The sequence below is a fragment of the Emericellopsis atlantica genome (genome assembly GCF_019669845.1).
Source record: "Emericellopsis atlantica unplaced genomic scaffold F5Z01scaffold_18, whole genome shotgun sequence".
Classification (NCBI taxonomy): Eukaryota; Fungi; Ascomycota; class Sordariomycetes; order Hypocreales; family Bionectriaceae; genus Emericellopsis; species Emericellopsis atlantica.
In genome coordinates, this window is record NW_025764720.1 from 182,055 (window position 1) to 206,104 (window position 24,050).

Genomic DNA, 24,050 nt, shown 5'->3' on the forward strand with positions numbered 1-24,050 from the left:
GTATCGGCGGGGCGTGAAACGGGTCACAAAACGGGTCATGAATTGGCTGATGTAGATGCAAGGCCTGTGGGTTAACCGTGGCAGCATCATAATTCATCCCCTGGAAGTTCTGCTGGGCCGGCTGCGATGCGTCGCCTGTCCACTGAGCATTCTCGGCAGCCGGAGGCCCATGCGGCCAGGGGACAAGCGCCCCTGGTACATTCTGGACCGCCGGATACATGCCCGCCTGAGGGATACCAGGAGGTGGGGGGATACCATGAGGATCAGGCATAGCAGGAACATCAGGGTTATCAAGAGGAGGAGGAGATCTACCAGGGATGTAGGATGCATGCCGGTCGTGCGTTGGATTAGGGGCTGCATCATTGGGGAAAGTTGGGGCTGGGGGATGCGGCGGCACCTGATAGCCAGGATTATAATCATTTGAGCCGTAGTCTTGCAGCCCAGGGGCAGCGGCGCCCTGGTAACCTTGCTCGAGCCATTCAGGATAATATAGGGGATTCGCAAGGCCAGCCTCTGGGGCCTGTGCGGTTGGGTTGACTGCTGGAACATAAGGTCCAGTTGTGGTCCGATTGCCCGGGGCGGCGTATCTCAGGTTCCTGGGATCAGGGAGAGGTGCAGCCCCCTCGGGATGATTCCCATGCCAAAAGGGAGGAGGGTTGTTGTAGCTCGGATTGTTGTCAGGGGCGCGGTTGCTAGGCCCAGCTGTGGCCTGTTGAGGCGTTATAAAGGGATCGTCGCTCACGTTCGTGTTGCTTGGACCTGCAGTAGCGTTGGCATTTTCCATGCCCCCGACCCTTCTTCTGAACTCCTCTCGATCACCGGCTGACTTGACTTTACGTTCCTTCTTGGGACGAGGTTGCAGTCGACCTGTGGCCGTAGCACCAGCGCGCGGTCGATCGGAGGGATCAGCAGCCATAATAGGCTGATAGTTGCCGCTAAATGTCCTTACTGGCCTTGACGAAGATGCAGCTGCGCCCTGATGACGCTGGGCCCCAGACGTGCTGGAGGATGCGCCCTCCTGGCTCGGACCAGCTGTGGCCTTCTGCCGTTTCGCAGCTGGCTGCTCGTCACTCGCAGGCGCGGCTCGCTTGCCAGACGCACTGTCCTCACCAGCTTCCGCTGGCTGAGATGGCTTCGTAGTAGCAGAACTTTGGCTCTTGGCTTGCAGTCGACCGGATCTTCGGACAGGCTCCCCCAGCCTCGTGACCTGCGTCCTGCTGGCCCTGGCTTCGGTGGAGGCTGCCTGAGCCCTGGCGGTCTTGTGGCCTGCCTCTTCCTTTGCTTTCTTTTCCTTGATCTTTTGAGATCGGATGTAGGAAGGGGAATTTGTCAATTCCTCGTTCGTATCGTCCGAGTTGTTGCTGCCCTGTGCCTGGGGCGGCTGCTTCAGCGGTGGCTGTCTCCTGGACAGCCGACGGGGAGTGTTGCTGGGTGGCATTTTTGTTAGTTTTGCGTCTGTTTGGTTAGTTGAAAGTTGTTATCGAGTTGATTGTCGAGGTTCAGGTCTGTCGCAATTAAATCAACGATAGAGACATCTGGCGTCGATGTTGGCTTTATGTAGACTGTCCGCCAGTGCAAGCTTCATCAGTCGTCTATTGTGGCTTCATTCCTGACAATGAAGACATTGCTGTTCGTGGTCGAGATCATGTTTCGTGAAAGGTGTTCTTGTTTCGAACAAGAGTCGAGTTGCGCGACAAGGTAGTCCATTGACACTCGGGCCATTGACATGAAAGCGCCTTTCGGAATCTTTCAAGGTCGAAGACGGCGACATGAGAACTGGCTCGTCTCCTGCCCTTGTAAATAATGCCTTTGTCTTGACCTCGACGAAGCCTAGGGTACCATTGCCTGCGATAGGCCAAAAGTGTCCGTGCTCACCGACTCCGATTGAAGATTGCATTGTCTGGTTACAGGACGTGACTTTGTCCGGTGTTTTGTGAAGTCGAGGACAATGCCAGCGCCCGTGGGTGTAACTTAATGGTGAACACGCGTGAACAATTGGGTTCGTGAGATGCGACCGATACTCAAATACGTTCTGAGCAAAGACAATCTCCTGTCAATGTGATCCATTGCAATTACTACTAGCGTACAATTCCTGGCGAGGAAAATGGTTTACAGAGGCTTCTGCTCCTCCTCATGCTCGACCACGTCGGTCTTCCCATCTGCGTTGAGCTTCTTGACATCGTTGTGTCCATACGAACGATCGTGCACATAGCCACTGTTGCTGTTAGTCTGAAGTATTCCACATCTTTGATGCATAGGCACTTACAAGATGACATCAAAGTCCTCGAGCGTCTTGCCCTTTGTCTCGGGCAGGAAGACAAATGCCCACACCGCAGCGATGAGCATAAAGCACGCAAAGAAGAACCACACGCCGTAGCCAAAGGAGGCGAACATGTACGGCAACGCCTTGGTAATTACAAACTGCGCGAGCCTGTTCCAGTCAGTACCACTGTCTGCGCAGCGAGATGGAAGAGAACGTACCATTGCGACATGGCCGCGAAGGTGCCGGTCAAATTGCGCACGGCACCGGGGAAGATCTCGGCCGAGACAATCCAGGGAATACCGTTGAGACCGAAACTCCAGAAAACACTGTAGATCATGATCATGGCCGTGGCCGCCTTGCCACCAGCCGCTGTCGAGGGTGAGAGCTCGTTGCCGGCCGCGATCACGTCGGCGGGATGGCCAACCTTGACGTAAGCACCGACGAACCAGAGACAGAGCGAGCACGCGAGGGAGGAGATGATGGTCGGGTTGCGGCGGCCCCAGACATCAATGAGAACACCGTAGAAGAGGATGGAGGCGACGGCCTTGACGAGGCCGTAGATACCCGTGTAGAGGGCGACGTCGGTGATGCCGAGGGAGCCAAAAAGGGCGGGCGAGTAGTAGTTGATGGCTGGTAGTGTTTGTTAGCATCGATTCACGGTGTCAAGCAGCCAAGTACTCACCAGCAGCACCGGACATGTTCTGGAGGCCAAAGGAGATGAATACCAGGACCACGCGGTTCCACATGCCCTTCCTCGACAGCTCGAAGAGCGCACCACGGAAGAAGGCCCACGCGCCGTCACCATACTTGGCGGCGAGGGCACTCTCATCAGCCAATCTCGAGCGGATGCTCTGGACCTCCTCCTGGAGGTAGGTGTGGTTGCGATCCAGGCGCCTCAGCTGCTCGAGGGCCTTGAAGGCCTCCTCATCGCGCTGCTTCCTGAACAGCCACAGCGGGCTCTCGTGGAGGAGCCAGCCGGTGGCGAGGAGCAGGCCGCTGGGGATGATCTGGACGGCCATGGGTACGCGCCAGGTGGTGGTGCTGGTGGGGTCCATGTTCTGGTTGATGCCGTAGTTGATCCAGAAGCCGATGAGGGAGCCGGACTGGTAGGTGACCTCGAAGAGACCGGTGAGGATGCCGCGGATGGAGCTGATGCTGAGCTCGGCGATGTAGGAGGGGACGGTGGCGGTGATGGCGCCGCAGGCCAGGCCGGTGAGGATACGACCGGCGTCTGCTTGGTGAGCTAGGGTGTCAGGGACAGAGGGAATGGACTCACAGATGTACGAGAGCTGGTGTGTCGCGGCGGTCATGATGATAGCGCCCACGAGGAAGATGGCGTTGGAGATCATGAGGGCCCATTTGCGGCCAATTTTCTCGGTGACTGGGTTCTGATGTTAGCTTGCACTGAGGCGTCCTTGAGATATAGACCTACCCAGGAAGCAGAAGATGGCACCGAAAAAGGCGCCCGCTTGGAAGGAGGCGGTGATGTTGCTGGAGATGCTCTTGGCCTCGGATTCGTGGATGTTGAAGTCGCGCACAAAGGACTTGCGTGCAATGGTGGTGCCGATGAACGCAGAGTCGTAACCAAAGCTGATTACCTGTCAGTGGATTTTACAGTCAGCGCAGAGATGGATTGGACTCACAGCAACGAGCCCATGGCAATGACTGCCGCCTCAAAGTACAGGCGCACATTGTACACCTCCTTGGGCGTCGGCCGATCTTCCACAGCCTTGAACGTCATGGTGTCTGTCTGTCTGTCTGTCGTCTGTCTGTCCGAGTAGGAGTCGATCAGGTGCTGCAGGTATCGAGCGCGATGGACAATGATGGCAGTGTCAGATACTCAATCCGAGTCAACGCGAGGCCCCGTGGGATATTTAAGTTGCAGCGTTTCCCCCGCAAAAGCACTGGTCGTCACGCTCGTCCCCCCGCGACGTCGCGTGGAAGCGTCGAGTCTCCAGAACGGGCAGCGTGGTAGGCGGAGAAAATCTGGGGTTTCGAGCGACGAGGAGTCACCCGAGCAGAAGCCTCATGCGAAGCCGACGCCAAGTTCGCAGTCGTCTGCAGGCGTGCGTCGTTCCCGACAACGTGGGAGCGGCATTTCTGGGGGCGATTCACGATCTCTGTACGGAGAGCGAGTCAGTCACCTGTGAGTGTGTCCGTCTGTCTGCCGTGTTCGGTATCCGACAGGCGAGCCGACGACGGGAATGTCTTGGTCGCGATGCGCGCTGGCGATTGGCGGGTTCTTCGGCTTCTTCCTCAATGTGGGTAGTGGCCGACTAGGAGGGTGAGGGTGAGGCTCAAGCGGGTGGGACACTAGAAGAAGTTCTCGAATTGATGTCAAGCACTTGATTGAGAGAATATGACCATCGAGATGCAATTTGAGTCGACAGATTGAGCGTTTATTCGTGACACGAGGGGGCCCATGTAGCATATCACTGAGCATGTACATAGATGATACTGAGCAATGATGTGGACAACGCTGTACATGTCATTATTCTCATGCTGTCTAAATCGGTCTAGGACTCTCTCTTGGCCAGACTCTGCTCAACCTTGCCCAGCTGGCCCACCACATCCAATATCCATTCCTGCTTGCCAGCATCGTCAAACGTGGGATACGGCCGCCGGCAGTGCGCGCTCTCGAGGTTATACCCCCTAATCTTGGCCACCACCCACTTGGTCCCATTGATGCCACCCTTGCCAAATCCCCATTCCGCCTTGGCCAGCTCCAGCTGCGCCGCCTGCGCGCCCTGAAGATCCCCCTTCTTCCACAGGTCGTAGATCTGCAGGCACGCCTTGGGATACAGGTTGGCCACGCCCGTGATGACGCCCGTGCCACCGACCGACAGCGCGGGGACGAGCCAGTCACTCTGCCCAGCGAGGGCGGAGAAGTCCTCCGGGCGGTGCGACGCGGCGACGCGCGCGACCTTGGCAATGCCGCCGCATGTGAGCTTGACGCCGACAATGTTGGGGTGGCGCGCCAGTGTGTCGAGCATCTCGCTGTTGACGTCGAGACCGGCCACCACGTTGGGGAAGTTGTAGATGAGGATGGGGATCGGGCTGGCGTCGGCCAACTGGGGTCTGTCAGTTCGCTGATCTATGGAAGTCTCATGAGCGGGGGCTGCTTACCTCCTCGAAGAACCCGACAATGGCGTCCTGGTTCATCGCAAAGTGGAAGTAGCTCGGCACCAGCACCAAGGCGTAGTCCGCGCCCGCTTCCTTGGCCGCCACCGTCTCGCGGATCACGTCGCGCGTGCACTGGCCGGTGCAACCCATGGTGACTGTGACATTGGGCCGTCCGAGTTGGGTGGCGATCTGGCGCGTGGTACGCAGCAGCTGGGCCTTTTCGTCGGTGGTCAGGGTGACTGCCTCGCCGTTGGTGCCAGCGATGACGACTGCATGAGTTAGCGCACGAAAGAAGACCAGAAGGGAGACAACGTACTGCCATCAAGACCTGACGAGATGAGAAACTCGAGATGCGTCTTCTGGAGATCCCAGTCCAGCTCCTGTGTCGCGTCGTTCTTGAACCATGTCAGGCACGGCACATGGATGCCAGGAGGATAGGCCTTCTTTGCGGTTGGTACAGAACCCATAGTCTTGTTTTTCTTGAAGTCAAAGTAAAGATGACAAGAATGATAAATGAATCAGAGGGAAGAAATCGTCAAAGTTGCACCTTTTGTCCAAAATTCATGCGTTGACGGACCCCTCTGTCGCGACGCAAGGATGCGGGGAATCTTGGGGATGCTCCATTGCTCGCGTCCACAAGGTTGGAGAAGCCGATCGGCAAACATCGCACGGCGGGGCGCCCACAGTCTTGGCTCTCGAGTCTCGACGCGAGCGACGATTATCGTATGACTGACTCCAATAGATCACGAGCCATCTCGCGAGTCGACAATCGAGCGTTCCACGGCGGATCCAGCACGTAAGAGAATAGCCTCGTCACACGATCGCAAAACACGCGTTGAACACGGTCAGCATGACGGAGCGAATGTCCATCCGCGCCTTGGCCGTGTCCTGGCGCGCCTGCACCTCTTCCAGAACCTGCGCGGTGATCCGGGCGTTCCCTGCGACCCTCTCCATCCGCAAGATGGTCTCCTTGATCCACGCGCGCTCGCCCATGTCCTGCTCCTCCGCGCCGAGCATCAGCAAGGGCCAGAGCATGTTGATCGGCAGCGAGTCCTCCGTGTCCATCTCGTTCACCATCTGCCGGACGAGCCTGCGAATATTGTCCAGCGCGTCAATGGCCTCCTTGGTCAGGGGCAGCGTCTTGTAGGCGACGCGGTGCAGGTGCACCTTGCTGGCGTAGTAGTTGGACAGGTACGTGCGGAACGCGCGCGTGATGACAAACGCGAGGTGCGCCGAGACGTGCGGCTGCTGTAGCTTGCCTGCCACGGCAAAGTCCATCAGGGGAGGGCGGTGGTCGTAGAGATTACGCAGGTCGGTCGCGATGGAGGCGCCAATGTTCATGACCTCTGTTTCGTCCTCGACGGTGCCTCGAGAGCGATGCCACGGATCGATCTTGGAGATGCGCCCCATGAAGCTCTGCACTTTTTGATAGAAGACAACGCCTGGCTGGTAGAGGACCTGGAAGAGGACGTCTTCAATGTCGCCCTCGGCTGGCTCCTGTCGGGAGAGGTCGTCCGTGTCGCCGCCGTCAAAGCTACCAGGCGACGCCTCGACCAGGAAGAGCTCATCAGCCTTGGAGAGGAAGAGTCCGTCCCCTCCTGCTGACACTGCTTTGCCGTCGAGCAGCCGGAGCCAGAGCAGGATCTGCTTCTCCAGCGCGCCAAAGCTCTTCTTGTCGCACCGCTGAAAGATCTTGTAGGCCCGCTGCAGATGCGAGTGACCAGCGTCCAGCTTCATCTCGAGAATGTCCACGTAGGCCAGGAAGAACAGGGCCGCCAGCAGACACTCCCTTTCGCTGCTGTGCTCCACCAGTGATTGTTGGTCGTACTCGACCACCCGTGCCACCGCCGATTCGTAGTGATTCTCCTCGCTCACCACCAGCGAGCGATCCCGCCGCCCAACCAGTATCGCCGAGAAGGCGAGGATGGCGCAGTGCAGCATGCGCGAGTGCTTGGCCATGTCCACTACCGTCTGTCGCATGAGCACCCACTTTTTCTGCGTCTCGACCTCCTCCAAGATGGGCGGATTCGCCGACGTTGCGAAAAACTCCATCAACTTGTCGCCCGTAAGATTCACGACAGGTTTATCTGCAGCACTGCCATTGCTCCGCATCGCAGGCGTGCCGTACGTGACAGGCGCCGGGGCCACCATGTTGGGGAAGCGCAGCTGCGCGTCCGTGCCCATAATGTGCGTGTTCAACCCGACGTTGGACCCCATCTCGGGGCTGACCTGCTGCCAAAAGTCGCCGCCCTCCCACATGAAGCTCGCGTAGTCAAACACCTCGTCCACCGCATGCGGCGCCTGCTGGCCCGCCGACCCGGGGCCTCCGGGGGACACATCCGTCATGGGAGACTGCGTCGGGGGCTGGGATGGGCGCCTCTGCGTCGAGGGGCGTGTCTGCGGTCGCCATTTGCACTCCATGTTGAGGCGCTCGCAGTGAGAGCATCGCGGGCGCTGCTCGTCGCACTTGACCTTGCGGCGTCTGGTGGTGTGATGAGCAGCGCGCACTGGAGAGACAAAGGGAGGGAGACTCACTTGCAGGTCACGCAGCCCTCGCGCGAGCGCACGTAGCGCCGTCCTGCGCCAGAGACAGAACGCGTCGTTGAGGACGCCTCATTGTTCGTCGATGTGTTACCGGCGGCTGACCACCCTGCCACAGAGACTCGGTCCATTGTCGTCGGGCGACTCAAGGATGGTGATGCATTGCCGGCAGGGAACATTGAATGGGACAAAAACGTGCGACCGGGTTTCCCCTCCCCCAGAAAATTGATCAGAGTTGGGGAAGAATGTGGCTCCACTGGGCGGACCCGCAAAGGTCTGGCTGGATTTGGATGTGAAGTGACGACAGATTGAAGCTGACCAAGTACAGCTGGTCGAACACTCGTGGCTTGGGATAATGGTCCAGTATGGACCTTGTATCGAGATATTACAAGTAACGCCCAGGGAAGTTCGCCTTTGGCGCTTCAGATACTCTGTGCTCGTGAGTTGAGGTAGACTGTGAGATAAGTGCGGATCTAGGGTAGCCCAAGCCCGGGCTGGGAGGTGAGGAGAGGACCAGGTGCGCCGGCAAGGACTGCAATACCACGATGTTCGAGCTCATTATTTCAAGATCGGGTGCTCAAACTCTATGAAGCAGGATAGAGGGGCGGTCCTAAGCTGATCGTGAGGGGATCCTACACTTGGAGCCGCTAGACGCATGTGAAGGACGAAGCGCTGGACAAGTGCAGATACAGATGTTCTGGTCCAGGAGATAGTGAGACATGATTGGAATGATAGTGAGGAGAAGATGATGAAGGAAGACGATCTGCGAGGCCTAGTTCCTCATGGGTGAGGTATTGTGGAAAGACACGCCAAGATACATAAGGTGAAGAATAGGCGCGCCGAGAGGAACACGCTTCCGCATGGTAGACGTCTTCTGGTTTAATTCTTCGACCACTCGAAGTACCTTCCTCAATAGCAGTAAACTGCCACATGAAGTAAGAATGTGCATCTCAGAGAAAGAGGCGATTTTCAGGCAACACCCCCCTTTGTCACACCTTCCAAGTTGCCATCCCTCATCATCTTCAGACGAGGAGAACTCTCAGCTCGAGCATTCTTCTCAGGAAGGAAAAGGAGAGCCTAATCACTCTCTGAGCGCACAAAAGCACTCCTGGACCCGGCTCAAGACATTTGACGAGCCTTGAAAGCCGGTATCTTTCACCAAAGCTCTCGCCTTCCACTTGCCAATACCTGCCCCCCAACATGGGAACGCCCCCAGGCTCCCACAAGACTGGGCAATCACAGCACCATGGCAACCGTTCTGGCGAGGGGCCTGTTCCCAAAGACGCAGCTTGTACGTCTTACGCTCACGATACATTTGCGCTCGCCCCGTTGACTAATGTCGCAGGTAACGCCCAAGGCCTGCTGGACCTTCACAGGAACCTCGAGGCGCGCGCTGCCACGACTTACCCCTCGCCCTCCGAACCCTCTGAGCAGACAATGAGCACCGATACAAGAGACCGTGTTCTCGGTACCGGGGCACGCACGTCGCGCAGCCTGGCCGCCGATGCGCAGCGACAAGCGGAGCACAGACAGAAGCTTCGGCTGGAGAATCAGGCGACGGAGAATCCGTGAAAGCGTGCAAGACACGCAGAGAAGATACAAAGTCTCTATTATGGTTTATATATTCAATTCTGGCGTCCTAGCCACCCCTCATTAGTCCTGTCGCGCAGGGTCCAGAGTGACCTTGTTCCCTGTAATCACATCAATCTCCTCCATCACCTCGGGCGTCAGCTTGTCCAGCACCGTGAGCGCCTTGACATTCTCCTCCAGCTGCTCCGGTCTGCTCGCGCCGGTAATGACGCTGCTGACGTTGGGGTTCTTGAGACACCACGCCAGCGCCAGCTGGCTCTGCGTGACGCCCAGCTTGTCAGCAATGGGCTTGAGCTTCTTGACAATCTCAATCTCCCTCTTCCATGAGTCGTCCGTCGCACTCCCCATGCGCTCCCGCATCATGGCCGCGAAACGCTCCGACGAGGCACCAAAGCGCGAATCCTTGGGCGGCTGGCCGTCCACCACGTCATTGTACTTGCCCGACAGCACACCCATCTTGATGGGGCTAAAGGTGGTCAGCCCCAGACCCATGCGGCTGTACAACCGCTGGAACTGGCCCTCCACCTTGTCTCTGACGAGCATGTTGTACTGCGGCTGCTCTACGATCGGGGCGATGAGGCCCAGCTGCTTCGCGATGCCGACCGCCTCCTGGATCTCGTCGGCCGACCACTCGCTCGTGCCCCAGTAGAAGGCCATGCCTGCGTTGATGACGTAGTTGAATGCGCGCACCGTCTCCTCCATGGGTACGAGGCGGTCGGGGCGGTGCGCGTAGACAATGTCGACGTAGGGGAGCTGCAGGCGCTCGAGGGAGGATGTGAGGCCCTCGATGATGTGTTTGCGCGAGAGGCCGTGGTTGTTGATGAGGATCTCACCATTCACGGCGCCCCAGTTGACCTCTGCAAGAATTAGTTGTGAGAATCATAACCCCCCAGACAAAGACACTCACTTGTGCTGATGACTAGGTCGCTGCGCTTCCAGCCAAAGTGCTTGATGGCCTTGCCCATGACAATCTCGCTCTGGCCGGCCGCGTAGTTCTCGGCATTGTCGAAAAAGTTGATGCCCAGGTCGTACGCCTTCTTCATGCAGTCAAAGGCGGTCTCGTCCGCTGCGTAGCCGCCGTAGGTCATCCACCCGCCGAGCGAGATGGCGGACACGTAGAGACCGGACTTGCCTAGAGGGCGGTACAGCATGCCCGTGTTGCGGGGCTCGGGGAAGGCCATTGTGAGGCTGTGGGAGGGCAGTGGAAAGGGGTGAAGGGGGAAGACTGAAGAGTCAAGATTCGGGGAGGCTTGGAGGGTCAAGTAGAGAGAATGTCAGAGGGAAGTGAAGAGGCCAGGTTCAACAATGACAGAAGAACAATTTTATGGCAATCCACGGCACGCGAAATAAACCCATCGCAATTGGAGACCGGAGGCCACTTTCTGGATTCTCCGCCGGAGGAATTCTCGGACGGACCCTGCTTGGTGGTGGGGGATGTCCTGGTTCTCCTGTCCTGGCCCTCGCGCCTCCGACTTCCAAGATGCGGGGAGCATAGTGGGCGGGGTACGGAGTACTTTTGGAGGTTTCCGATCGCCGAATGTGTCACTCACCGAGATGCGGCCTCGGGCCGATGAGGAGAGGCATTTCTTGAGGAGATGAAGTGATCGAATCTCAATGGGATAGGTCTTGGATAAGTGAGACTCAACAAGGTCAATTGTGTTGACAAAAGGGTTCAAAATGAACAGATCTGGCTCAAAACCACGAGGAGCAGCAAAGGACAGTGGGTGCGTGGCGATCCACCCACCTTGACCAACGTCTACATCGCCCGCGGCTGCTCCAAGAGCATCCTTGTCAAGGGACTCGGGCTCCTGAGCAGATTCCCAAGATCCAGCGGCGGCCACGCCAACTCCTCACCCTCAAAGCCACTGGTCATGCCCTGCCCCTCGAGAAAATCCCAAGCGTCCTGACCCATCAGACGGGGCGGGCTCGGGTTCTGGAAGAGCTTCAAGTCAGGACAGCACGCCGCCATCCGCGCGTTCAGCAGATTGATCAATGTCTTGTTGCCACCTCGTGACGATGACAGGATGGCGTGTAGACCAGCCAGAACGTCCTTGGGTCGATCCAGGGACGAGGAAAACGTAAAGGACAGCCGGCTGTCCGCTACAGCATCCACCACCGCTGTAGCGATCTCGTAGGTCTTGAACTCGAGGGTCGGACCCTGGCTCTCCAGCGCGCTCATGGGGAGGGCACTCACCAGGCCCAGAAACTCGCTCGCCACGTCAATGGGATTCAGGAGACCGGGGGCCACGACACCAAACCGCAACGCAGCGCGCCAGAGCACAGCGCGCATCCATTGTCGTGTGACGAGCATGTCGGCCCTCTGCACATCGTTCCCGCTCGTCGCCTCGTCCTGCTCCTCTGTGAGCTTTTGCTGTAGTAACTCTAGACACCCGCGTGCCAGGGACTCCATGGACGAGACGTCCGCGTCGGCGTTGCGCAGGAGTTCAAAGATGCCGGACTGGTCGAATGTCCAGAATAGGTGGACGAGCTTGAGAAAGGCGGGGAGGACGGGCGCCGAGGTCTCAGAGTGCTCTGCGAAGCAGGGCAGCAGGACATTGGGCCGGAGAATGTTGGGACGCAGGACGACGGGCAGCTTGTGCAGCATAGCGACGCCTCTTTGTGCTTGTCAGTGTACCTAGTCCGTCGAACATGTCAATAGACATACCTCTCAGTCACAAAAAGCAGCCAGAGCACGCGTCTCAGCAACTGCTGCTTCGGCTCTGGATGCTGCGCGTACGTCGCCTCGCGGTCTATCCGAAGAATCTGCGCCTTAGTGATGGCCTCCCGTAGGTAGAGCAGGCTCTTGATCCCGCCCGCCTGCTGGTTCTCGTGGTATATGTGAAGGTAGAAGGAGACCCGCAGACTATCCAGCAAATCGAGCGAGACGTTTTGCGCGTCCCTCTCGACGAGCTGGACATCCGGTGACCAGGCCGCCCTAAGGTTGAGTTGCGCGACGGTAGCCAGGGCCACAGCCTGGGCCAGGTGATGTGCATTTTCGTCCCTCGGTTCCGCCGTCAATTGGCGCTTCAGCTCTCGCGCGTCCAGGATGGGCCATATCGGAAACAGCCTCTCGGCGTAAATATCCAGCAGTCCTTCGAGATCGCCCTGGCTGCCGTCCGCGACGCTGTTGCACTCCTTGGCGATTCTGTCAATGGTCCTGGCCCGCAGGGTGCGCGGTCCTCGCGTGAGAGGGGAGCGCTTGAACGTGCACTCGATCCCGGCGGCTATGCAGCCCGTGCACGGCGGATGCTCAGAGCATTTGATCTTGCGGACCTTGCAAGGATCGCAGGCGCGCTTGACCAGATTCTGGCGTGCCTTGGGTTTGGGGGGAAGGAGGGAGGCCATGGCTGTGGGCTAGTTGGGTAGTGATGGAGGTGGAGGTTACAGAGTGGGAGTTTGAGGTGCACGCGCTGCCACGTGTGGGCGGAGTTTCGACAGGAGAGGAAGCGCAGTTGTCACTGCCGGCATGGGCGCGCCAGAACACAATGTGGTGATGGAACAGTTTTGGCAGAGTAGGGACGGGGTTGCAGGACGAAGTTGTCACTGGTCACGAGTGAGAACTGGGGAGTCGGGGGCGGTTCACTGAGGCTTGGGGTAAAATTAGCGTGGCTATGGCCTGCTTTGGCTGAAGCCTAGTGTTGAGTTCCCCAGGAATCAATTGAAATAGAGAATTATTGTTTCAGCCAGGATAAAAGAGACTATGAGCTCTTTTTCAATAACAAAACAACCAAGATTGTTGCTGGGACCAGACGGTTCAAATTAGAACAGGCTCACTTACGGAGCACATGTATAGACAGACCATCACTATAGGGTAGTCAGTCTGGTAACCCCACCTGGCTTGAATCACGGCTGTCGTTAATTTTCAGTGCCTGTGCAACCCTTGGCCAGGAACAACCACGCGATTCAGCAGAGGAATCCCGTTGAGCGGTGGTCGCAGCATGCTCATATTTTCGTTGTCGCTGTCAGTGATACGAACGGAACAAGATAGATGCCGACAGCGCGCGAAAATACAGCGGCCACTCTTAGGAAGACCAGCGGCGACGTGAGCACGCTGAGAATCTCGCGGGAACGGTACTGCCACGGATACTTTAGAAGTATCTCGAATCCTGCCACTTGCCCAGGTCTCGCCATGCATCTTGTCAAAGATTATACATTGACTAGGAAAGACGACACGACGACCTGATCGGCCATGTCTTCCCTCCACGAACACTCCCTCGGGACTAGACGTCTTCGCACCATGGCCGCATGGATGGACCTGTGGCCTTCATTCGGCATGTCAAGCTTTGCGAACTTCGTACATGTTTTACTGCCAATCGGCCAAACGTACTAATCTGGAAGCCCGTTGAACCCTGCGGAGTTTGGATGCGTACCGGAACCATTGATCCTCGTGTACCTTGCAATACTCGACGGCTTGCGTGAGTGGTGTGAGTGAATCTCTGTTCATATCCAGTCGCCTGTCCTTTACTCGTCTAAGAAGGGGAGAAGTGTCCCCCAAAAAGGCTCGAGGGCCTCATACCACGCGAAATGACCAACTGATGGGATCACGACAATCCTAGCATCCTGCATGGCCTCTGCCACAGCTTGGCTGTCCTCTGGAGGGCAAGACGTGTCCTCCTCACCCAAGAGCAGGAGGGTCTTCGCCTGAACACGTCCAGCTTCCGCAATGTGCAGCAGCTTGTTTCTCTCCAGGGCGTCATTTTGGTTCGTCTGGAAGGCTGATGCGACAACCGGATGCGCGATTCCAGCAATGTCTCTCAGGAGAAGATACGCCTTGGACACATCCGAGAAGTGCCAGTTGACCATGGTCGACAGATCGTCCAGGAAGTTTTCATCCGATTGTGAGCCCCCGGCGGCAAAGACTTCGCCCATCTTGGACAGGCAGGCGGCGTAGTCTAGATTCGCCTATGCGGACCTCTATCCAACGCTCCGTGTGACCCGATCGGCCGTCCATGATCTGCGGCGCAAGCAGTACAAGCTTGCACACTCGCTCGGGGAAGCGTTGGGCGTACCCCAGAGCGATGGCGCCGCCGTGCGAGTGGCCCATGAGCGTTGGGTATGCTTCCAGACCGAGGTGGACTCGCAGTCTGTCAAGGTCATCCATCATGGTCTTGGCCGTCATTGTAGAGGCGTTAGCGGGTTTCTCCGAATCACCGTTGCCTCGTGGCTCAAGGTACACCACGGTGCGCTTTCTCTCCAGATGGGGCCCAAGGCCATTCCAGAGATACGCACCCGACAGACCCCAGCCGACGCTTTGGAGAACCGCGAGGGGCCCTTGGCCGCGGACTGCATAGTGGAGCTGTAGTCCATCCGATTGGAAGTAGTGCGAGCCGGGGGACAGTATCGAGGTGGTCATGTCGAAGAAGGGAGTGTGCCCTGGCGATTTGAATTTTGCCAGGGGTTGGAGGATTCGGCTATTGAATTACATGGATCTGCTGGTCAAAAGTATGCAGAAACATTGAATCTGGGAAGGGGTTTCTTTCAGCTCCTTTATATACTACTCAAGAGACTAGGTATATAGTCACACGCATAGTGAAACCCCAGCCAGTCCAGGCGGGACATCCATTGCTCCGCGTACGTGAGGCCGCTTCGCCTTTGTTGATGATGAATGATCCTAATTTTTGCCCGAATAGGAAAATGGTCACTTATAGTTTCATGCAGATATAGGCCCAGCTCGCCGATCGAGTCTAATAAATTACAGGCTTTGGAGCGAATTAAGCCGCCCCAGGCAATATGATATGAATCAGGGTGCCTTGCTGCTCTTTTGGACAATTCATATATAATCCATACCTCGGACAAAGAAGACTCCAAAGCATCTCAAAACCGCTGATTCGGTTGTTTGCTCCCCAACAAATCATGATCTGGGCACTTTGGGGGCGGATTCCGGCGTCCAACTCTCTCGTGCATCATCTTCGTGTTTAGCGCTTACAATCAACGTGGTCAGCGTTCAGAGCCTGAGAGCAGGCATCAAATACCATGCCGCACTGCGTGTCGTGAGTCAAACAAGACTGAAGAATGTGTACCCCCGGAATAGATGTTACGTTATTAGCATCTGCATCTCCAATTGCAATGGTCCAAGTCGGCAAGCTCACAAGACAAAGCACCGAGGTGATGTCTGCAAGACTTGGCGCCAAGTGAGGCACAGCAGGCAACAATCAAACCGCAGGGGTAATTATGCTCACTGAATCCGTATTCGTGCGTATTAAAATAACCCCGTTGCTTCTGTCACGACTCACGGCGATCACCACAACATCCAGCATCCACAATCGTTCTAACCTGAGTTCTCACCAGACTCAACTCAGTCACTCGTTTAGATTTTTACGACTCAGCAGCATGAGAGGACTTCACATCACGCCGCTCTACGCGGCCAACCTCCTCAGTCGCAGCCTCTTTGGCGTGGCGGCAGCGGACCTGACCATTGACTCACGCGACGACATGGTCGAAACGGCTGGCATCCTCGCCGAGGACCTCATGTCGTACTACGACGGCGACAAAGCCGGCCACACACCGGGCCTTCTGGAGCAGCGAGAAGTCTACTTCTACCAGAGCGGCGTATTTATGAGCACCTTTGTCAACTACTTCCACCTCACGGGCGACGATACCTACAACGACCTTGTTCAGCAAGGCGTGCTGTTCCAAGTCGGCGACCGCGAGGACTTCAGGCCCAACAACGAGACAGCCAGACTCGGAAATGATGACCAGTGCTACTGGGCCCTCACAGCCATGGCGGCTGCCGAGTATGATTTCCCCGACCCGTCCAAGGGCGAGCCGCAATGGCTAGATCTCGCCAAGACCGTCTACAGCGACCAGGTCGATCGACTCGACAACAAGTGCGGCGGCGGTCTGCGTTGGCAGATATTCGACTTTAACGTCGGGTACAACTACAAGAACGGTATGAGATTTGCCTTTCTCTGCGGGTGAACCAAACATGCATACCAACAGTCGCTGACCAACTGCAGTGATTTCGAGCGGATGCTTGGCCAACCTCGCCGCGCGTCTGGCCCTGCACACGGGCGACGACAAGTACGTCGACACGGTCGAGGAGCTCTGGGACTGGCTCTCAGAATCGGACCTCATCGACGCGGACTCTGGGGCCGTCTACGACGGGGTCACAATTAGAAGTGGTCAAGAGTGCGACCCGGACGCTTCCCAGGTATCGGGCAATGCTGCCATCTTGACTTACACGGCGGCCGTCATGTACAACCAGGTAAGTGAGGCCCTTTGTCCAAAAAAAAAAAAAAAAAAAAAAACCCACTGCCTCAAAAAGGGACAGCCCATTTCTACAGGGAATAGTCACTAACGAGGGGACGACTTGCTAGACCGACGGCTCCGACACCTGGCGTAAACGGCTAGAGAAGCTCTCTGGGTCGTTGCTCGATACGTTCTTTGAAGACGGCGTGGCCATTGAGGCGCAATGTGAACCTTACATGGTCTGCACCACCGACATGCCCACCTCCAAGGGCCTCATGCTGCGCTGGCTGGCGTCCACCGCTCGCCTTGCTCCGTTCCTCGCGGACAAGATCCAGTCGAAGCTGAAGACCACGGCACAGGCTGCCATTGACCATTGCAAGGGCGACAAGTCGGAGCGCGAGTGTAGCATCTACTGGTCCAACGCCACTTTTCACAAACCCGAGGAGAGTGGAGTTCTCGAGAAGATGGCCGCCCTGTCGTCTGTGCAGAGTCTTCTCGCTCTTTCAGGCGACGTCCCGGCTAAGGATTCGTCTGACAAGGACGGGTCTTCGGACAACAGCTCGGGAGATGACGTGGAGGATGAGCCCACCCCCACAGAGTCAGGGTCGGCCGAGGGAACGGATGAACCGGATGCAGGATACAAGCAGGCATCGGCGGCAAATCTCTTGCTGCTTGTATGCGCTGCATTGGCTTTGGTCTAAGGAGTCCATATGTTCGCGGATGTGCAGATGTCTACGTGGCCGTGACTATTCTGAAGCCGTTTGGGTCCAAGCCCCTCTAAGCAACTTTGATAGCGAAGACAAATTGACAGGCTTGGGTATTATGTTCCGCTAAGATGATAACTACAAATAGACGTCTATCAATCAACCCGCTACACTCTACCAAGCCGCCCAAGCAACCGGCCCCGACGGGTACAAACGGACCAACAACTTCCGCAGCTCGTCCATGAGCAGAATACCCAGCGCGAGGGGAATCGGTATGAGCCAAAACTCAATCGGCACAGGCGCCGTCAAGAACAGCATGTGCAGGCCCGGCACTTCTGTCACAAAGATGGCAATGACGAGACTTATTAGCACGCTCAGCAGCAGCCACGGATTCCGCCTCGCCTTGGTAAAGGGGTCCGCCTGCACGATGCTCAACCTTCGATTGCGAATGGCCAGGATGTTGCCCCACTGCAGAATCACCAGCGCGACAAAGTAGACGCACTGCCCCGTGTAGTTGAATGCGTTGAGTTGGTCGAGTGTGTAGCCGTGGAATCCGTCCTTGTAGCCCTCGTAGAGGAAAAAGAGGTCCTTGACGGGGATACGCGCGTGCCTCCAGTAGTACAGGAAGAACATGGAGTGGGCCACGATGGTCTCCATGGTGCCTGTGAAGAGATATGCCTGGCCATAGATGCGTCCAGTGATGAGATGGTCCTTTTTGTGGTTGCGTGGCGGCAGCGACAGGAGGTCGAACTCGGCCTTCTCCATGATCAGGGAGAGGGACAGGAAGAGATCGGTGAAGACGCAGATGACGATCATGAGGAACGCAGATAGGGGAAGAGGCACGCCAAAGAAGACGTTGACCAGGACGGGCCAGATCTCGGACCACGATCCGGCAGAAAGGAGGTAGGCGATGACTTTTTGCAGGTTCTGAAAGACAAGGCGGCCAAGACGGATGGCGTCAATAATGGAGTCGGACTTGTCTAGGAGAACGAGGTCCGAAGCGTCAATGGCCACATCGCTGCCCGAGACAATGGCGACACCGACATCAGCAGCACGGAGAGCTGGGGCATCGTTGACGCCGTCGCCTGTCACGGCAACAGCGTTATCGCGTTGGCGGAACCTATTCAAGTCAGTTCAAGTCCACGAGAAGGACGGGTCACTCACTCATTGACGATGCGGAGCTTCTGTTCAGGGGTCGTGTGAGCGAACACCACCTCCTCATACTCACACACCAGGTCCCAGTCATCGCTCGATAGCCCCAGGACCTCTTTGCCCTCCACAATCAGCGCTCTGCCAGAGTCTTCTCCCCGCTCAAGCCTCAGTTTCTCAGCCGAGACGTCATGGTTGGCCCTCATCGCATCCACCAAGTCCGGCCGGGCGTCGCGCGCAAAGATACCAATGTTCTTCGCAATAGCGGCCGCCGTTAGACTATAGTCACCCGTAACCATCATGAACCGGACACCGGCGCGACGGGCTTGTGCGACAGTGGTGACGGCCTCTGGGCGCGGCGGGTCGATGATGCCAAAGATGCCCACGATGGTGAGGCTCTCGAGCGCACTGCTCGCCACTTCTTCGCTGAAGGCGTTGGTGCCGGGCATAGAACTCGGGGTGACGGTCTTTTCGCACAGCATGATGACGCGCTCCGCGTTGCGTGACAGGCTGTCCTGCGTGGCTTTCAGGGCAGACCGGATCTCGTCGTCCAGAGGGAGGACAGAGTTGGTTTTGCCTGACCAGAAGTGTGTGCATGCTGGGAAGAGGACATCAGGTGCGCCCTTCATGTACACTTGATATGTGTCTCGCTGCTTTTCAGACTGAGCTTGGTTGAGAAACATGGTGAGCATCCACTTGTTCCTAAAGTTGAACGGGATGCTATGCGCACGAGGTATCTCCGGGCACAGCTGAGATTGGTCTCTGGGGTTGCACTCGGCTACGAAGCGCAGCACAGCCGCGTCTGTAGCGTTCCTATTGACTGCGCGTTCCTTGACGGGGAGTTGAAGCGTCGATGCGTCGAACGTGGCATCATTGCACAGCGTCGAGGCCCGATGGAGCATTGACATGGCTTGGCCAGCGTTTCCACCTGCTATGGACTGTCGAACTTGCTCCGTCGAGGCGGGAGCGTCTGCGAAGGAGATGGATGATACAGACATGAGATTCTGGGTCAACGTGCCGGTCTTGTCGGAGCATATGACATTGACACAACCCAGTGGCTCGACCGTGGATAATCCTTTGGGCAGAATGTCGACAGCCTTCATGCGTCGCGCGACCATCAGCAGGGTGAGCGAGACCCCAATCGGCATGCCCTCGGGGATGAAGGCAACGACACAGCCCATGACATTGTTCAGCATGCCTACCACATTCATGAACCCCCTGTGATCGGTCCGCAGCCAGGCCGTCCAGGTAACGGCAATGATGGTGGCGAGTAGGATGGTCATGCAGACAATGATACGCACAAAGCGCCAGATCTCGCGCTGGATCAACGTTGGCATCTCCTTGACGTCGCTCATGGCCTGCGCGATGCGCCCCATGACGGTGCGTCCGCCGGTGAGGATCACGAGCCCGACACCCTCGCCATTCACGACCATGCTGCCCATGAGAGCAATGTTGCGACTCTCCAGGAAATTGGGGTCCGTGACGTCGACGGTACCCACGACCTCCTCCGACTCCCCCGTCAGCATGGACTTGTCGAAGCGAATGTCGCCGGAATGTTGGATGATGCGCACGTCTGCGGGCACCTTGCCTCCCACGGTCAAGCGCACAATGTCCCCGGCGACCAAATCACACGACGGCAGGACGTAGACTTGTCCGTCTCGCATGACGTGCGTCTTGGATGGGAGAAGGTCCGTGATAGACTTCATCGTGCGCGAAGTTGACCAGTCGGAGAACGCGTTGAAGGCGGCCTGAAGAAAGATAACGATGAGGATGAGGATGGCCAAGGCCAAGTTTGTCGGCGATTCAGGTTTGCTGAGTGGTTTCCAACAAATAAAGAAGACGACAACACCGACCCAGAGGACGGAACAGAACCCTCCAAAGATGTAGCCCAGAATCTTACGGAGATAGTTTGTCTTGGGCTGAGGGAGGATATTCTTGCCGTCGCACTCGAGACGCATGGCCGCCACGTCATTGGAGAGGCCAGTGTCAGCCGAGACGTTGAGCTGCTGACAAGCCTGGGCACTGGGATCTCATGGTATCTCAGGTTAGCAAAGTAGTCGGTGTTATCCTTCTTGGCGGCCTTGAGGTCGACGGCCACGCTAGTGTCCTAGTGACGAGACTCAGAGACATGGATGGAGAGCGTGCGGTGTTCGATCTGGTAGCCGGCATAGGGGGCATCAGTGGCGCGTTGTCGACTACGTGAGCTTCCACGGCTGCCATCGCGCTGTTGCGACCATCCACGGAAGATGGAACCGCCATTCTCAGCACGCCGACCACGTCGAGGCTCGGGGTGTTCACCGTCGTCAAAGGTGATGCGTAGGTCTTTGTCGGTCTCTTGCCTTTGGTCGTCTGGCTCGACCTCGGGCTCGGGTTTGTCTGAGGCTACCATATTGCACGTGCGATTGTTTGTGATGTGGGAAAGCAGAAGGAGAATACGACGTGGTTGTTGAGGTTGTTTGGGATAACGTTGCTGGTAACAGTCGACTGCCAGCACCGCCCTTTATAGCAGATTGCTTGTGCACGTCACGGTACGACTGGAGCCTGGGCGCGTCGAAGAAATTTCGCTCCCCTCCTGCAATCTATTACCCAGACTAGAATAAAGTATCCGTCTAGTGGGAGGCCCCCAGCCTTCGGTCCAGTCGCGGCTGGCGCAAAGTATATGAGGCGATATCAGGGTCTCGCAGAAAATACGTGAGCCAGTGATATCGCACTAAGACGACGGATTAGGCAAAATTGTCCCCTGACCTGGAGACGGACGGGACTTGGCTTTGCGGCAATTCGGAGGCCGCGCTTTGGAACTTGGCCTCCAGTCGTCTCTCGTGGACTCTGGCTGCGTGTCCGGTTGTTTGAGCACCATGGAGGGTCATGAGTTCATTCTCGTAATTGCCTCAAGCTGAATGCGCCCTATTTTGATTCTCCACGGGAACCGTTTTGCGGCAATTTGAAGCACTGCCACCAGACATGGACGTTGCTCCATCGACTGGTCGCGCCCTCGCTCGACTTGGACGCCTCGACAGAAGTTTCTGTTTTGTTTATCCGGAACTTTCGTCAGCTTCCCGAGGGTCACGGGGCGGGATCCTGTTTCTGTCTCGTAATTTCCAACGCCGTAGCAGGGGATCTGAGCGATTTCTACTACGTATTCATTTGTCCATCTGTCAGCGAACCAAGGAGGTCTAAGAAACTGATGATTTTCGGGGTCCAAGCATATTCCCACCAAGCTCAGCCGAGCTCCCCTCCCCTCCCTTTCTATTCCAGCGACATGATATGATTGAAATGCGGTGAAATGACGCGCGTTTCAGGCGCGCGCAGTGTAAAGCCCAGCCTGGCCAAACAGCCACCACGGCGGCCCGCGCCCTGCCCGGTCCCCTCCACACATGGCCGGCACGCGCGTCGAGGTCTGCTCATAGGGCTGGCTAGGGTAACTCAGTTGTTGCCAGCGTTGCGTCACTGATGAATCAATAGTTGAAGCTGCCAATTGGTCACGACAACAAGTCACAGCAGGTTTCACTTTGCGCTTTTAGAACCTAAAGGCCCTAAAGGCGACATCTTGCAACACAGTCAATGCTGTAGAGAGGCAGAACACGCTCTTGTCCTTGAGCGGAAAATAATTATTGTGATTCCGAAATTCAATATCGTGTGCTGTTTTCGCCACGCGTAGATTAGCCTACTCTAATTCTGCACTCACCTTCAGTGTGTACATGGGGCAGCCAGGGGGAGCTACAGGGTAGTGTAGAAATAAGTACAGGCGCTGTTCGCCTCTACCTGTAAGTCAGATGCATGTAACATGAATGTAATTGTTGTACCATCTTATCTCTTAACAATGCTCAGGATAACCCCCCTTCCCGAAGGGCCATGCTTTCCCTTATTTCCACGTAATGCGGTTGCCAGACTGGACGATCTGTCACTCTTGGGACCTTGACTCGTGCTATCACGCCGATGTACAAAAAGGATCATGCAGACTATAAATGCAGACAGTATCAGATCCAACGACAGCATATTTTCCGAGGGATGCCAACGTGCTTTTGTAGTTGAACATTTGCGCCACAGGCGCTGCCGGACATGATGTCGACACCGCTTTGGATCAACGGAGTTCCGGAACGGCCTACACGATGAAGTCATCTCTATCCACCAAATGGCCAGAGGCTCGCAACGGACTCCATTCAGATTCTACATAAATTTACAATCTTTGAATCCATTGGTGTCTCGGGTTTCGTCTTCCGGCATCTTGAGACTCAGGTTCACAACGTCCAGTCCTCACCCCAAGCGTCGCATCCCCGCAAATACAGCCGCCCTAAATACTCCTCCGCCTCACGTTGTCTAAGCAAGCCGAAGCATTACGTTCAAAGAAACGTTCATCAACATGGCTACCATGAAAGAAAACCTGGTCAACGCCGACCTCACCACCACAACGCAAAAGGTTGCCATTCCCACACCACAGCCAGGCCAGCTCCGCATCAAGGTCGTCGTATCTGGCACCAACCCAAAGGACTGGAAGATCCCCCAGTGGATCCTCAAAGGCCCCCAGAACTCGGGAGATGACATCGCCGGCATTGTCGACGAGGTAGGCGAGGGCGTGGTCGGATTCAAGAAGGGCGACAGGGTAGGCGCCTTTCACGAGATGATGGAACCGAGTGGGAGTTTCGCAGAGTATGCTATCTCATGGGCGCGAACGACCTTTCATATTCCCCAGGGCACCACTTTCGAAGGTATGTCCGCTGAAACGAGAAGAGCCCGTAAGAGAGGCCTAATCGCTGTGCAGAAGTAGCTACCATTCCCCTGGCGGCGACGACCGCTGGACTGGCCGTCTACCAGCGTCTCAGGCTGCCCATGCCATGGCAACAGGCGCAGAAGCGGACACCCCTCGTCGTGTACGGCGGCGCATCGGCTGTAGGAGCCTACGCCATCAAGTTTGCCTCGCTGGCTAATGTGCACCCCATCATCGCCATCGCAGGCCGTGGTATCCCCTACGTCGAGACACTCCTCGACAAGTCCAAGGGCGACAAGGTCATTGATTATCGCGAAGGCGAGGAGCACGTCATCAAAGAACTGCAAAGTATTGAGCCCAACGATGAGGGAAAGGTGCATGCTGTCGATGCCGTCTCAGAGAAGGGCACCGTTGGACAATTGGCTAAGATGAAAGCCAAGGACATTCAGATTGCAACTGTCCTTGATACCACGATCAAGCCGGAGGCTCTGGCGGAACTACCGGAGCATGTCAAAATCTTGTTCACACAGGTGGGGCACGTTCACCGAGTGTACTATCCTCACCTCGAAAAGGACGTTCCCTTTGACAAGCAGTTTGGCGCCATCCTCTACCCCTTTATTAGCCTGGGACTCCAAGAAGGCTGGTTCTCGGGGCACCCTTACGAAGTCGCTCCAGGTGGTCTGGAAGAGGGAGTCCAGGTGGCCATGGGCAAGTTGTCGCGCGGCGAAGTATCAGCAAAGAAGATGTTGATTAGAGTGGCAGACGATGCATGAGCTAACTAGACTAG

General features: G+C 56.7%; 10 protein-coding genes across 10 annotated transcripts; 4 read left to right on the top strand and 6 right to left on the bottom strand.

Moving 5' to 3' along the window:
• Positions 1–344: 344 nt before the first annotated feature.
• F5Z01DRAFT_658950 (uncharacterized protein) lies at positions 345–969 on the top strand. Its single transcript, XM_046263728.1, has 2 exons — positions 345–719; positions 769–969. The coding sequence occupies exons 1-2, from the start codon at positions 638–640 to the stop codon at positions 924–926; spliced, it is 240 nt and encodes a 79-aa protein (XP_046116921.1). The 5' UTR covers positions 345–637; the 3' UTR covers positions 927–969.
• F5Z01DRAFT_658952 (uncharacterized protein) lies at positions 948–1,552 on the top strand. Its single transcript, XM_046263729.1, has one exon. The coding sequence runs from the start codon at positions 980–982 to the stop codon at positions 1,445–1,447; it is 468 nt and encodes a 155-aa protein (XP_046116922.1). The 5' UTR covers positions 948–979; the 3' UTR covers positions 1,448–1,552.
• Positions 1,553–2,047: 495 nt separating this feature from the next.
• On the bottom strand, positions 2,048–4,147 carry F5Z01DRAFT_170657 (general substrate transporter). The gene is made up of 7 exons (XM_046257895.1): positions 3,907–4,147; positions 3,696–3,853; positions 3,540–3,644; positions 2,946–3,494; positions 2,482–2,893; positions 2,267–2,431; positions 2,048–2,215 (listed from the first exon to the last, which is right to left on the bottom strand). The coding sequence occupies exons 1-7, from the start codon at positions 4,002–4,004 to the stop codon at positions 2,110–2,112; spliced, it is 1,593 nt and encodes a 530-aa protein (XP_046116923.1). The 5' UTR covers positions 4,005–4,147; the 3' UTR covers positions 2,048–2,109.
• Positions 4,148–4,689: 542 nt separating this feature from the next.
• F5Z01DRAFT_170655 (uncharacterized protein) lies at positions 4,690–6,026 on the bottom strand. Its single transcript, XM_046257894.1, has 3 exons — positions 5,703–6,026; positions 5,390–5,655; positions 4,690–5,334 (listed from the first exon to the last, which is right to left on the bottom strand). The coding sequence occupies exons 1-3, from the start codon at positions 5,851–5,853 to the stop codon at positions 4,780–4,782; spliced, it is 972 nt and encodes a 323-aa protein (XP_046116924.1). The 5' UTR covers positions 5,854–6,026; the 3' UTR covers positions 4,690–4,779.
• On the bottom strand, positions 6,027–8,190 carry F5Z01DRAFT_170667 (fungal-specific transcription factor domain-containing protein). The gene has a single exon (XM_046257896.1). It carries the CDS (start codon positions 7,805–7,807, stop codon positions 6,200–6,202), a length of 1,608 nt encoding a protein of 535 aa, XP_046116925.1. The 5' UTR covers positions 7,808–8,190; the 3' UTR covers positions 6,027–6,199.
• A 1,330-nt stretch (positions 8,191–9,520) lies between these two features.
• F5Z01DRAFT_709379 (NADP-dependent oxidoreductase domain-containing protein) lies at positions 9,521–13,200 on the bottom strand. Its single transcript, XM_046266468.1, has 5 exons — positions 12,183–13,200; positions 11,278–12,132; positions 10,828–10,895; positions 10,425–10,766; positions 9,521–10,374 (listed from the first exon to the last, which is right to left on the bottom strand). Exons 1-5 carry the CDS (start codon positions 12,860–12,862, stop codon positions 9,581–9,583), a joined length of 2,739 nt encoding a protein of 912 aa, XP_046116926.1. The 5' UTR covers positions 12,863–13,200; the 3' UTR covers positions 9,521–9,580.
• A 778-nt stretch (positions 13,201–13,978) lies between these two features.
• Positions 13,979–14,870, bottom strand: F5Z01DRAFT_675407 (Alpha/Beta hydrolase protein; the record flags this gene model as incomplete). Its single annotated transcript, XM_046265140.1, has 2 exons — positions 13,979–14,419; positions 14,490–14,870. 2 exons carry the CDS (start codon positions 14,868–14,870, stop codon positions 13,979–13,981), a joined length of 822 nt encoding a protein of 273 aa, XP_046116927.1.
• Positions 14,871–15,737: 867 nt separating this feature from the next.
• Positions 15,738–17,586, top strand: F5Z01DRAFT_658961 (family 76 glycoside hydrolase). The gene is made up of 3 exons (XM_046263730.1): positions 15,738–16,406; positions 16,474–16,721; positions 16,834–17,586. Exons 1-3 carry the CDS (start codon positions 15,848–15,850, stop codon positions 17,404–17,406), a joined length of 1,380 nt encoding a protein of 459 aa, XP_046116928.1. The 5' UTR covers positions 15,738–15,847; the 3' UTR covers positions 17,407–17,586.
• Positions 17,584–20,947, bottom strand: F5Z01DRAFT_682232 (uncharacterized protein; the record flags this gene model as incomplete). The annotated part of the gene is made up of 3 exons (XM_046265750.1): positions 17,584–18,529; positions 18,574–20,587; positions 20,674–20,947. 3 exons carry the CDS (start codon positions 20,945–20,947, stop codon positions 17,584–17,586), a joined length of 3,234 nt encoding a protein of 1,077 aa, XP_046116929.1.
• Positions 20,948–22,826: 1,879 nt separating this feature from the next.
• F5Z01DRAFT_170805 (chaperonin 10-like protein) lies at positions 22,827–24,044 on the top strand. The gene is made up of 2 exons (XM_046257897.1): positions 22,827–23,264; positions 23,318–24,044. The coding sequence occupies exons 1-2, from the start codon at positions 22,919–22,921 to the stop codon at positions 24,034–24,036; spliced, it is 1,065 nt and encodes a 354-aa protein (XP_046116930.1). The 5' UTR covers positions 22,827–22,918; the 3' UTR covers positions 24,037–24,044.
• Positions 24,045–24,050: the final 6 nt, after the last annotated feature.

What these genes read in the sequence shown, in the direction of transcription:
- F5Z01DRAFT_658950 (XM_046263728.1), top strand. Translation starts at nt 638, where the DNA reads ATGCCAAAAGGGAGGAGGGTTGTTGTAGCTCGGATTGTTGTCAGGGGC. An exon ending in CAGCTGTGGCCTGTTGAGGC is followed by an intron (nt 720 to 768) that starts GTTATAAAGGGA and finishes GACCTGCAGTAG; the next exon opens with CGTTGGCATTTTCCATGCCC.
- F5Z01DRAFT_658952 (XM_046263729.1), top strand. Translation starts at nt 980, where the DNA reads ATGACGCTGGGCCCCAGACGTGCTGGAGGATGCGCCCTCCTGGCTCGG.
- F5Z01DRAFT_170657 (XM_046257895.1), bottom strand. Translation starts at nt 4,004, where the DNA reads ATGACGTTCAAGGCTGTGGAAGATCGGCCGACGCCCAAGGAGGTGTAC. An exon ending in ACACCAGCTCTCGTACATCT is followed by an intron (nt 3,495 to 3,539) that starts GTGAGTCCATTC and finishes CTCACCAAGCAG; the next exon opens with ACGCCGGTCGTATCCTCACC. An exon ending in TTCGCGGCCATGTCGCAATG is followed by an intron (nt 2,432 to 2,481) that starts GTACGTTCTCTT and finishes TGACTGGAACAG; the next exon opens with GCTCGCGCAGTTTGTAATTA.
- F5Z01DRAFT_170655 (XM_046257894.1), bottom strand. Translation starts at nt 5,853, where the DNA reads ATGGGTTCTGTACCAACCGCAAAGAAGGCCTATCCTCCTGGCATCCAT. An exon ending in CTCGTCAGGTCTTGATGGCA is followed by an intron (nt 5,656 to 5,702) that starts GTACGTTGTCTC and finishes TAACTCATGCAG; the next exon opens with TCGTCATCGCTGGCACCAAC. An exon ending in TTGTCGGGTTCTTCGAGGAG is followed by an intron (nt 5,335 to 5,389) that starts GTAAGCAGCCCC and finishes GACAGACCCCAG; the next exon opens with TTGGCCGACGCCAGCCCGAT.
- F5Z01DRAFT_170667 (XM_046257896.1), bottom strand. Translation starts at nt 7,807, where the DNA reads ATGGAGTGCAAATGGCGACCGCAGACACGCCCCTCGACGCAGAGGCGC.
- F5Z01DRAFT_709379 (XM_046266468.1), bottom strand. Translation starts at nt 12,862, where the DNA reads ATGGCCTCCCTCCTTCCCCCCAAACCCAAGGCACGCCAGAATCTGGTC. An exon ending in TGCCATAAAATTGTTCTTCT is followed by an intron (nt 10,767 to 10,827) that starts GTCATTGTTGAA and finishes TGACCCTCCAAG; the next exon opens with CCTCCCCGAATCTTGACTCT. An exon ending in CGACCTAGTCATCAGCACAA is followed by an intron (nt 10,375 to 10,424) that starts GTGAGTGTCTTT and finishes TAATTCTTGCAG; the next exon opens with AGGTCAACTGGGGCGCCGTG.
- F5Z01DRAFT_658961 (XM_046263730.1), top strand. Translation starts at nt 15,848, where the DNA reads ATGAGAGGACTTCACATCACGCCGCTCTACGCGGCCAACCTCCTCAGT. An exon ending in CGGGTACAACTACAAGAACG is followed by an intron (nt 16,407 to 16,473) that starts GTATGAGATTTG and finishes GACCAACTGCAG; the next exon opens with TGATTTCGAGCGGATGCTTG. An exon ending in CGGCCGTCATGTACAACCAG is followed by an intron (nt 16,722 to 16,833) that starts GTAAGTGAGGCC and finishes ACGACTTGCTAG; the next exon opens with ACCGACGGCTCCGACACCTG.
- F5Z01DRAFT_170805 (XM_046257897.1), top strand. Translation starts at nt 22,919, where the DNA reads ATGGCTACCATGAAAGAAAACCTGGTCAACGCCGACCTCACCACCACA. An exon ending in CCAGGGCACCACTTTCGAAG is followed by an intron (nt 23,265 to 23,317) that starts GTATGTCCGCTG and finishes ATCGCTGTGCAG; the next exon opens with AAGTAGCTACCATTCCCCTG.